Source organism: Diorhabda carinulata, chromosome 2, assembly GCF_026250575.1.
Source record: "Diorhabda carinulata isolate Delta chromosome 2, icDioCari1.1, whole genome shotgun sequence".
Classification (NCBI taxonomy): domain Eukaryota; kingdom Metazoa; phylum Arthropoda; class Insecta; order Coleoptera; family Chrysomelidae; genus Diorhabda; species Diorhabda carinulata.
In genome coordinates, this window is record NC_079461.1 from 2,561,396 (window position 1) to 2,573,299 (window position 11,904).

At 30.4% G+C, this 11,904-nt stretch overlaps 2 protein-coding genes and 1 long non-coding RNA gene across 4 annotated transcripts; 2 read left to right on the forward strand and 1 right to left on the reverse strand.

Moving 5' to 3' along the window:
* The first annotated feature begins 1,587 nt into the window (after positions 1 to 1,587).
* Positions 1,588 to 3,038, forward strand: LOC130904042 (keratin-associated protein 5-5-like). The gene is made up of 2 exons (XM_057816546.1): positions 1,588 to 1,714; positions 2,097 to 3,038. Exon 2 carries the CDS (start codon positions 2,149 to 2,151, stop codon positions 2,872 to 2,874), a length of 726 nt encoding a protein of 241 aa, XP_057672529.1. The 5' UTR covers positions 1,588 to 1,714; positions 2,097 to 2,148; the 3' UTR covers positions 2,875 to 3,038.
* Positions 3,039 to 4,256: 1,218 nt separating this feature from the next.
* On the forward strand, positions 4,257 to 6,129 carry LOC130904043 (uncharacterized). Its single transcript, XR_009060806.1, has 2 exons — positions 4,257 to 4,420; positions 5,787 to 6,129. It is a non-coding gene; the product is annotated as an uncharacterized LOC130904043 (long non-coding RNA).
* A 1,122-nt stretch (positions 6,130 to 7,251) lies between these two features.
* On the reverse strand, positions 7,252 to 11,375 carry LOC130904041 (uncharacterized). 2 transcript variants are annotated; one of them, XR_009060805.1, is made up of 6 exons: positions 11,205 to 11,375; positions 10,597 to 10,951; positions 9,902 to 9,954; positions 8,712 to 8,891; positions 7,511 to 7,764; positions 7,252 to 7,428 (listed from the first exon to the last, which is right to left on the reverse strand). XR_009060805.1 is itself a non-coding variant. In XM_057816545.1 (6 exons), the coding sequence occupies exons 1-6, from the start codon at positions 11,248 to 11,250 to the stop codon at positions 7,294 to 7,296; spliced, it is 906 nt and encodes a 301-aa protein (XP_057672528.1). In that variant the 5' UTR covers positions 11,251 to 11,372; the 3' UTR covers positions 7,252 to 7,293. The 2 variants fall into 2 exon arrangements, 1 of the variants encoding a protein (XP_057672528.1); XM_057816545.1 differs by having other exon boundaries at positions 7,628 to 7,764; positions 11,205 to 11,372.
* Between the last annotated feature and the right edge of the window lie 529 nt (positions 11,376 to 11,904).

Genomic DNA, 11,904 nt, shown 5'->3' on the forward strand with positions numbered 1-11,904 from the left:
CTAGATCAATTCAAGTTGTACTCATATTTATTTACGATTCCTGTTATCAGGAATGCAGATTAAAGAGTTTTCCTTCACTTTTCCATTTAAGCTTTCAGTCTATGACAAGAAATTCGACTCTTTGACGACTGGTTTAATGTCAGAATGTCCAGCGCTAGTTATTGAGGTAGTTGTTCAATCCTTTATGAGAATGGAATCCATTCGATGAAGAACTTCCACATTTTCGATCCAACTACACCTCTAAACTATTCAGAAGCTAAAACCATGAAGATACTTAATTTTTAATTGATGCGAGATTGAACTTAATAGGTGTAAATGCTTCTGGAATAAGAAATATCTTATCGCCGAACGTAGGAAGTCCAAAACAGAGAAGGAAAGTAGCGACTGAGTACCCTATGAGTTACCAGCGCATTTCGCACAGTGTACCATTGCAGAAATACTGCTCTTTGGAGTATTCGTGAAAGAAAGATAATCCCTTTATCGGCAGAGAAGATTGACCAAACTGAGCCCGAAAGAACTCAGGAGAAATGAGCTGATAGATAGCAACGGAAGATGGACTTATCCCAACTCATCCCGCGGTTAGATATCTGGCTTAACCGACCCCATGGAGTGGTTAATTATTATCTAACATTCCGAACATGAATGCTTCATATGCCCTCGCTCCGAGATGCTTTATTGTACCTGGGAAACATCACTTCAAGGAAAGGTCACGCCAGGAAATAAATAGGAAGCTAAACTCTCATCAGACACAGCATGCATGGACAGCGTCGAGCACGTTCGTAGCTGAGGTGTTGAAAAAATAAAGGGGGGAGAGAGGGGCCAGAGGTAGAGGAGGCTTTTAGTCGGTATAGGAAAGGCTTCCGAGTCCGACATACCAGTCAGAACAGCAAGTCCTTACGATACGTAAAAGTATTTTTTCCTACCTCCAAAAAAACCCTGCGCTACTTAATCCTAAGACAGTACACATACTATCTTATTGAACTGTTAACCCCACCCCTTCATATGGAGAAAACTATTCGTCAAGAACAAGCAAAATTATAAGCACCATATCTATACTGTTTGGTTTGTGCTAGCTTAGCATTATACTTAAGATATATTAGATTTTCTTAATCATTTTGTCACGATTGGGTGATGAGATTTACTTGGTTACGAAGGACCAGCTCCTTTTCTTAGATATACTGAGTCTAACATCAGTTTAATAGCTGCCCTAGTTGAACGTATCAACGTTAATTATTGTACTAAATCATACAATTGGGTTCTAGGCATGAAAGAAAGCCCAGTCCAAAATAATTACAACAGAAATAGATATCGAAACTATCTATATTGTCTTTCGAATTATATATTCTAACAATGTTTTTTCTTTATATAAAAATACATTTCTGCGCAATTTTATGTAAGAGATTCCAATGACATTAGATTTTGTCAACAAATTTATTAATTTTTTTTTAACTATGTATATGCTTTTTGTATATCTGACTCAGCTATGGAAAATGTTGCGTGCAGGTTTTAGTGAGAAATGTTATCAATGTAAAATTTGCAGCCAGCGAAATTGAGGTAGGTTAAGAATCTAGTAAATATTGCACACGGCACTTAAAGCTGAATATCGATATTAGTCCAGTTCATATAAAATGAATTCATTACTATTACTGTTAGTTCATATTGACGTAACTGAAAAAAAAGAGTTTGAAAACCTACTTTCTTGAAAATATATCAGGTAAGTCATTGTATTTAATTTAATATTGACATCGTTCTTCCCTGTTTCATTTATAGTTTCACTTTCATTTTCATCAGTTTCCGTTGTGTTCCAAATTACCTTTTGCGATAATTAATTTCGAAACATTTTAACTAAGATGTTTCTATTTATTATCAAATCTTTTTCCCATTTCTTCCCAAACCACGTTCAGTCTAATTCAGTATTTTTTTATATTTTCTTTTGTAATAATTTCACTAATAATAATCACTGTGTGATTCTTAAAAGTAATCTGCATCAATGTATATATTGCTGGCGTTTTTGGACCCAACACTTTAGTCACATCAAAGAATCTTGCTCGATCTCCCATCAAACATTTCAACTGAATTAGTTCTTTCGATTCCAGATCACTTTTTCAACAAAAACCCGGAAAGCACTGCACTTGCGGAAATAAAAAGATGAAGTCCTGCTGTCAAGATGGAAAATGTTCTTGCTGCTTAGATATTTCTTGTTGCAAAGTAGATAAAAGTTCCTGCTGCGATAGAAAACAGTGCTGTGAAACCAAATCATGCGAAAGAGATGATAAACCTCCGTGCTGTCAAGGTGGAAAATGCTCTTGCTGTCCGATAAAAACTTGTTGCAAAGGAGACAAAACTTCCTGCTGCGATGGAAACCAGTGCTGTAAAGATGGCCCAAGCTCCTGCTCTAAAGGTGCCATATGTATTTGCTGTGAAAAGAAACCATGCAAAAGAAATGATAAACCTCCTTGCTGCCCGATAAAAACTTGTTGCAAAGGAGATCAAAGTTCCTGCTGCGATGGAAACCAGTGCTGTAAAGATGGCCCAAGCTCCTGCTCTAAAGGTGCCATATGTATTTGCTGTGAAAAGAAACCATGCAAAAGAAATGATAAACCTTGCTGCACGATAAAAACTTGTTGTAAAGGAGATCAAAGTTCCTGCTGCGATGGAAACCAGTGCTGTAAAGATGGCCCAAGCACCTGCTCTAAAGGTGCCATATGTATTTGCTGTGAAAGGAAACCATGCGAAAGAAATGATAAACCTCCTTGCTGCCCGATAAAAACTTGTTGCAAAGGAGATCAAAGTTCCTGCTGCGATGGAAACCAGTGCTGTAAAGATGACATCCGCTCTAAAAATAGAAATTGTACTTGCTGCGAAAATTGTTAAGCACTATCTGTTGCAAAATTGGAAGTGGGGTTGGTCAAATATGCTTAAATATAATAATACTATTTTTTTAATTCATATTCTGAATATATTACTCCACTATATGATTTGTAATCATTTCCAAAGTACAATTTTATTACCTTAAACAATAAATATATCAAAAATTATCGAATTTGATTTATTGCTCTCCCTATATGATCAACATCTGAAACAAAGTATATATTTGTTATTGAAAAAGATACAAAAAATTTTTTTACTAATATACAAACCATCTTTAAGCGACATATTTCGAAATTATTTACAAAGATACAGATTGAGAGAATGAAAAACTTTTCAACAAAATTATAAATTTCGATTCAATCATTGATTATAATGTATTTTTATATTCCTTTCAAATTATTTTAAATAGTGAGGTAGTGAGTAGGAAGAAATCAAGATCAGAATTTGTCAAGTACTTCTCAATGTTTGCAAAAAGAAATCTAAACCTCCACGTCAGAATAGGATTCATGGAATGTTATGGGTGGTCAGTACTGCTGGAAACTTTGACCTTGAAAGCTCAAATGATCAAAGAGAATGGACAAATCTCAGCGTCGGAAAATTATTTCATGTTACGAAGAACAGAGATGAATACGAAGAAGCATGCGAAGAAGAAGTGAGGTTATATAGAGTTATATAAAGGAAAGAAACAGAAATGATAAATTTGATTCATGAAATTACCTCCAGAACAATTAAAGCATCTCCAAAATAACCAGGTTTAGATTTATGATGGTGATATAAAGCTTCAACTCGCACTGTATTAAATTTAACGAAAATAAACCATATCAATTATTATTAAAAAACTGAGACTACAATAGATTGCTCATGATCAGTTATACAGGAATTGAAAGATAACCGAGGTTTTGAATTTAAAATAAAATATATCGTGTTTCATTTAATACATAAGTTTACTGTGGTACAGTGTTACGAAAGTCCCTGTATATAATTCATTTCGAACTGTTACTTGTAAATAACTTCTTGATATGTCGTTAAATAATGAGCGTATGCATTTAAGGTAAATAAAGATTCCTCCAAGACATTTTAAAAGTAGGTCATTGCACCTATTGCACTAATTTTTTGTTCATAAAATCATTTGAAATATTATCATTTGTTGTAATGTAATAAAAAGAAATTATAAAACAATTCCTATTTACCTTATAACGTGATATTTTTTTAGATTGAAAATTTATAGTGATTCATTCTTATTTCATAATAATGTAGATATTTATTTCAATGACGAGGAATGTAAATTTTTCTTAAACTCGTAATCAAACCATTGAAAATATGTAGAATTTATTTCGCGTGAAAATAACAGCACGACACTTTTCATTATTCATATAAACACGTGAATCAACTTCAAATTGCAATGTCAAGTTTCTTTTGCGCTCAGCACTAATCTTTCGGTTAGCGGGAGTGCAAAATATAGATAAAACTATAAAATGAATAGGTTCACATTAATACCATAATTTATTTGTTACTAGAGTCGGAAAGACCTAAAGTAGTGATATGTCGAGTAAGTACCAATATTCTAGTTCATTTTTAATATATAGGACTTATGATTTCAATGAAAATACCAAAAAATAATTACAATTGATTGGATATATTTTGTTATAACAAGGTTTCAGTTCAAAATGTATCAAATAGATTAAAAATGATCATTATGTGTTTATAGAATGTAAATAATGTTTGCGCCTGCCTAAAGAAATGTCACTTGTCATGTTTTAGTCGTTAGCCAAATATTATTGTTAAATGAGAAACTGTTTTTTGATACTTTTTTCTCTGCTTTTAGTTTATGTATGCATAAATAATGACAATAATAATTTAATAAAATAACTTGCAGGTCTTCGTACATAAAAGTTTTGTTTCAGAACTTTTTTTCAGTTATTTTTATTTTTACATGAGATTTCTGAACACACATAAGGTAAACTCCTACTTTTATTCTTATTTTTATTTGTCTGCATGTTAAAGTTTAGGATAAATATGTTATATTAACGATGGCAACAGCTATTTAAAAAAAAAACGATTCAACACAATAAATACAGAAGTGTGAAGTCACACAACGCCATTGTTAGCGCAGGTCAGGGATCACTTTCCAATCAAAGATTTAACTGCGGTCACGATCGTGTATTTTCCTTGATAAATTTTGTAAAAAAAATACCTTCTGGCACAAAAAATTACCATCTTATACAACAGTGAACTAATTAAACACTTTTTAAATAACTTTAATAGACACACACTATCTCACAAACTTTCGAAAGACAACTATTACAATATGAAGTCGCGCTCCAGTTGTCTATTAAGTTTAGATCTTAAAATTAATATGTAATTTATTATTTAATGCTATGATTTTGTTGGAAAACAGAAATCTGTATAAATATAAAATATATTGTAAAATCTCTATTGTGAAACCTAATAATAGATGGCGGCACAGACTCTAGATTAAAAAGAAAAATTCTTTAGGTTTTTTGTAAGGTTACAGGAAACAACTAATTTTTTCGCGGTTTACTTACATTTATAACACAGAATATCTAGTGTATTCTATGTTATACATTTCCAACCAGTTCTGTTTCCGCAGTTTCTTGAATTCACGATAAGAAAACATTTTAGAACTGCGACACGTTTATTTACAAAATAATATTTACATACATTTTCAACTAAACCAAGGAAAGATATAGAAAGATATATTTGATGTCAAAATGATTTCACTCATAATTGTATGCTAAAAATGTAGATATTATAGAGTTTAAACTTGATTTGAATGAAAATATCATGACAATAAATTACATTTAAGATTTATTCTCAAAATTTGTATCAATATATTATGTGTTGAAGTACTACAAATAATCAAATCGATTTGTATAGCAACATTTTGGTTTTAGATCAAAGCAGTTGTAATACGGATTTAGGATTAGAAAATTCAAGCTGCAAAACATCAGAAAATGCCTCCAAATCATGTTGTGAAGGATCTAATTGTGCAGGAAATAAAAATAAATCCTGCAATAAAGGAGAATCAACTGAAAAAGTTGTAAGAGAATGCTGCAAAGGAAAAAAATGCTGCAGGGCTAATTAATCTTGAATGCGGAATTCAAATTTGCAGGATACATGTCTATACATTCAGCAATCATAATGTTTGTTGTAAAGCTTCTGTATTTTTTATGATTATGAAGATAATATTGTTTTTTATTCTTCAAGAATGTAAGAAAATAAAGATTTGGAAGAGCAGTTAATTGATAAACTCATATGCATTTTTTTGTTCATTCTATTTTTCAATATTATCAAGTAGAAAATTTGGGAAAGTGTTGATATCTATAATAATTTATATATTATTATATATTTATAATTTTATTTTATATAATTTCTCATTACCAGTTCTGGAAGTATGATGTAGATACAAGAGGTTATGTTTCTTTTCAACACCGTCAATTCAATATCAAAACCAGCTGCTTTTGATTTTACAAGTTTTTACTGTGGAAATAAATTCTCCTTGAAGATTTCTTGTCTTGTGTTGCTGATAATGACAACAGATTCTTTATAATATTAAGAACATCAATAGTGACCTCTTTTTATAAATTTGATTGGATGTCAACGTTCCAGTGGTCATAACTAATTGTAGCAGTTAATACTATTAATATAATAATCAATAATTTTTGATAATTTTGTTTGTTTCTACTGCTATTTTATTTAGTTAAAGTGGTTGCTTTCTACTTAGAATACTGTCTTGCTCAGTGTCCGGTAAAGTGACAATAATAGCAGTTTTTCTAGTTTAATTTTAAACAATTACCTCTGAACTAATTGTTATCCGATACTGAAACTTTCAGATTATTTTTAAGCTACAAAGCTTTTCAAAAAGTACACAGTTAAAAAGTTAAATTTTCCCAGATTTTAGTTGATTGTATTTATGGTAACTTTTGAGAAGTCCACTGCTTTGAAACTAAGTCTGAGTCTCTAAAACTAAACCAGTCTATAATATTCGCAAGGGATATTTTTTGTTTGTATACACAAGATAACTACTTAAGAATCAACTTTACAAAATTAAAACATAAAAAAGTACCTCCATAGCACCTTTGAAATTAAGAGATGGTTACCCTTCAAGGATTCTTTGAGGTCCTGTGTGTCCTGAAATAATCTATTATAAATGACAGGTTAGGTATATGGGAAAAAATTCTCAGGATAGTAGAAGGTAACAGACATGATGGGATAAAACAAGGAAGAACAAGAAAAAGAGGAGACAAAGAAAAATATGATATGTAGAGCCGATGGAAGACTTAAAAGAGAGAAAAAATTCAGGATTGGAAAACGCTATACAGCTAAAAGATCTGCGTGTATGATAATAAAAATATCAAATGGTATAAATTCCATTTAATTAATAAATTTATTACAAAAAAATTAATTTTCAACAGGTACAGGTATAACAATTTTACAAACATCGTTTTTGTGGAGATTACATACGATTTTTTCAAGATTTTCAAAATCAGATTCGGTTATTTTCTTCTTTTCTATTAAATCACGCAATTTTTCCGCCTAAAAACAAAATATATTCTAACACATAATACATCTAAAGAACAAAACCTACATTTACAGCAATGTAAATCAAAATACATACTTTTCCGAAAAGGTGAATTTGGTTTTCCTCAATAATATTAAATTCACAAAAGCGAAAATCTCAAAGAAGCACTAAAATGTGATATAATTGACCAAGGCATAATTATAAATGACTTACTTTTTTCAAGTTTCGTTTAACATATTTGATAGCATCCTGTAACTGTAGTTTAGTGAAAGGCATATCGGGTATATCTTCATTTATTGGAGGAGGCTTTAATTTATTCGTGAGCTCTTGTAATTCTGATCTGATATTTTCTGTAATTGAATTGTTAGGTTAAATTTCACAATAAAATTTGAATCTTCTTAACTGCTCAAGAGTTTCTATGGAATTTGTTTCTTAACAAATTTTTATTAACAATCAGAATATTTAATCTACATTCTTTGAAAAAATTTGCTCGAGAGTGTTAGATAATCGAACATTTATAAGATTTTGATGAGGTTTATATCCCGTGATCTAACATCTAATACTTCACACTAGATCTATTGGCAAATGTTTTTCAGACTTTTTGCATTTCTCAACAATTCCTCTAGTAGTGGTTTTATGTTTGATGATCCCCTCTTCTACTGAGGGCACTCCCAGATCCATGTAAATGTCGTGATTCCATTGGGATAATATTTATGTTAGATTTGGAAGCACAACCCTGTATACCCTTGATGACACAGTTTCTATTTTCTCTTGCTTTTATTGTTTTGTTTTATTTGGTGATGTGATGTTTTCAGTTATGTTTTTTATCTAGGTGTTTTCTGTGTCTTTGATATATCTGATATATGTAAAGTAGCCGGCCTAATATGCTACCCTGTGGCACCTCTGCTGCGATAGGAAAAAATTTGGACCTCTCTTCGTTTGGAAGGTTCTGTTCATTAGAAAAAATTTTGAATTTCCGTCCGATATCAAGGGCTTCTGTGTGAGTCGGTGAAAATTATTGATAGCAAGGTTAATGGACGGTAAAATGACACGTTGATTGAGTTTTTGCCTGGTTTACTAATCAAAACTTTAAATTATTTTGGCCAGTATCCAAGTGTTATGATTGCGTTGTAATGTGACTATTCCTTTTTGTGGTAATTCTTTTAACATTTTGGATGTTATTAGATCGGTGCCCTTTTGGAGTCATTGCTTTTATTGGGCGTCCTGTGTTTATAGTTTTGATAAGCTCTTGATCTATATTCACTGTATTTATGTACAATTAGTTGAAAACACTTACCTTTTATTATTTCCAACAGTTTTTTTATATTAAAAGATACTTCTTTGATCGCTTTAAATATTTCCAGTATGTTTTTTTCACATAAATATTTTTCATCGAGATTAATTGGAACTTTTAGTTCATCCAACGATTTTTTAACTTTGAAACTTTCTTCGTTTATTCTATCTATATTCCATTTAACTATAAAAATATCACTGATGATAAAATGAAAACGTAGTATTCGTTTACTAAATTGAGCTTCCTAAATACTTATAAAGAAGAGTAAGACAGTTTGTAGTTGGTTAAAATAAAAATTTTGTGTCGCATTCCAAACGTTTATAAAAAAATAGTTGTGGACTTTATTATAAAAATATAATTTATTAATGAAACAATATCATCAACTGTACTACTTTCCATGTATGAGGTTTGAGGAATCAAAGGTTTGTTCTTGGTAGCTGCACTGACAGAACTGGTTCAAGAAGTGTACACTAAAGCGTTCTTTGTAGCCGTGCCAGCGCTAGTGTTGCTGTTTTTAGTAGCAGTGCAAATGAACTAGTTCATCCAGTTCAATGTACTGCTTGCACTGGGTCTAGTAGTCAGTTCAGCCAGTGCAGTGCAAGAAAGTGTAATCTGTAATCGTTGGCACTACATCTTCGTCATCGGACGAATGTAAAATATCAAAAAGTACTAAATCGTTTTCCATTATTGTTAATACTACAAGGCCTGAATCACATCAAATAACCTCAAATACAACAATCAACAAATGCTCTGCACTACATCGTTCTTTGAATCCGATCGAATTAATTCTGTACACTCATGAACTGGCCTGCACTGGTACAGCTCAGTACAGTTTCAGTGCAGCTACCAAGAGCAAATCTCATTTCTCAACCGTCTAGATAGACAACAACTCTGACACACATTACATTAAAATATGCTTCACGTGTTTGAGAAAAATTACTACTAATGGGAAACATGTAGAAAATTTTTAATCAAACAATTCTTTCTAGATGGAAAGAAGACATAAAAATCTTGTTCAAAAATATTCCTACCAAGTATAAAATTAATCAGAAACCGATGTAAAAAGATAATAAAGTTTATGCAATAAATTATTTCAAGAATATTTTTAGATTTAAAATGCGAGTGAAGGAGAATTTAATCAGCATTTATCACCCATAAAATCAATTTTCATTAATGAAAAATATAATTTTTACCTATTGTTGCATTCACTTGTGATCCCAGTTTTCGAACTTCTTCTAGGTCCTTACTAAAAATAAATGTAAACGTCTTTGATTAAATATACAGTAGAGAACAAAATAGATATGATACTTATAACAAATATCTGTAAGAAAATGTATAGGAGAGTAAAATTGAGGTTATAAAAGACAAATCTTTCACCATAGACGTTATAATAAGCAAGATTGAGATACCTTCAAAAATTGCTAGTAAACCAAAATAAGTATCGAGAAACTAATCAAATATAGATAGGAATACGTCAAAATGTAGATTGAAAGAAAAGCTGGATATAGATTAAAAAGTTTTTATAGTGACCTCTATCCGTCATTCCGCATATTAGTCGATGATGAACTGTCATAACGTACTGCATATTGAGGTTATGAACTCCACCTTGTCAGGATTTCGGTGTATAACTTAGGAAGGTTACCGTAAATAGTAATTATTGCAAAACACACGAAAATGTTCAAAATAAGACAAAAAAACAACTGAAAAGGCAATGGTACTTTGGGAGCTCTTGACTGAATGTAGTCGTATATATATTATGTATAATTAATGTTCGTTAATTAGTGGTGTAATAAAATTCCACTGACATGCACCATGGTTTTATTCCTTCGTGATGTTCCCAGATGATTTGGTAAATAACCTTCGACCAAAAGATAGTAAAAAGTCATACCTAATATTATCATATCTATTTTTAGCTGCAGAGCAAGTTTTTTCAGTGTCTTGGTTAAACACTTTTTGTTTTTGTAATTTATCGGCGCTTGCTTCAATTTTTTTAAGAACGTCGTATGCTTCTCGGAATAATTTCAATTGATTTGGTAGTTTCTTCAATTTATTTACAGCATCGCCAAATAGCTCGTCTAATTTTTTTGTTGGTTTTATGTCGAAAATTATTATTTTAATAAGATTTATAAGATCTTTGATGTCTTTAAATTCATCGGATACTGTAAATTTAGGAGGATTCAACAATGCGTTGTCGAATTCATTTTGGGCGTTTTTCATGCATTCCTCCAAAATTACAGTTTCGCCTAAAATTTATAAAAAAAGTGTGTACGATTTTTTTTACGTTTTCTTAAAGTTCAGTTTAATTATCAATAATATTATACTAATTTCGAGTGAACTTTCATGTTTTTTTGAATGTAAATTACTTTTGGCATTGTTATCGAAGTAAAAGTAGTTAAATTATTTGTGTATAGGCCAATACGAATCAGACAATTATATTTCTGAATGAAATGCGAGATTTAATTAACAAAAAATCTAATAATTTGTTTATTCACTTACTAGAAACAAGTGAGAATATTAAGATAGTTGAAAATAATATCAACATTTTGAAACACTAGCTACATAACCTAAAAACTCTACCTTGATAGGATTTGTAAAAGTTACTATCTTATCAATTCAATGAATCAGATCATTATTCAAAGTTGTTGGATATAAACCATCTACGTCTATTTATTCAATGTTACAGGGTAGATATGAGAAGTTTTTAGTGATAGAGATAATCAAAATATAAAGAAGTATTTCCAGCAGGCGCTCGTTGTGCTGAGTACAACACAAGTTTATTCTATTTAAAACCTTCACGTGAATGTTTATTTTTATATTTAATTTTGCTAAATTAAATTATTTACTCTAACCTGTGTTTTTTACAATGGATTTTAACTGAATTATACCTAATAATTAGCTCCTAATGTTGGTATTACCGTAGTTTTATTTCTTCTTTGTTTAATTAATATTTTAATTAAAACAATAAATCTATAGAATGATATTTATTATATATATCTAATAGTTTATCTATATATATATATATATATATATATATATATATATATATATATATATATATATATATATATATATATATATATATATATAGATAAACTATATATATAGATTAAACTTATAGATAATAATTATTTATTATTAAATATTAGAAGCACAAAAACAGCATTTATTGTTGTTTATGACTAAACCACTGTAAATT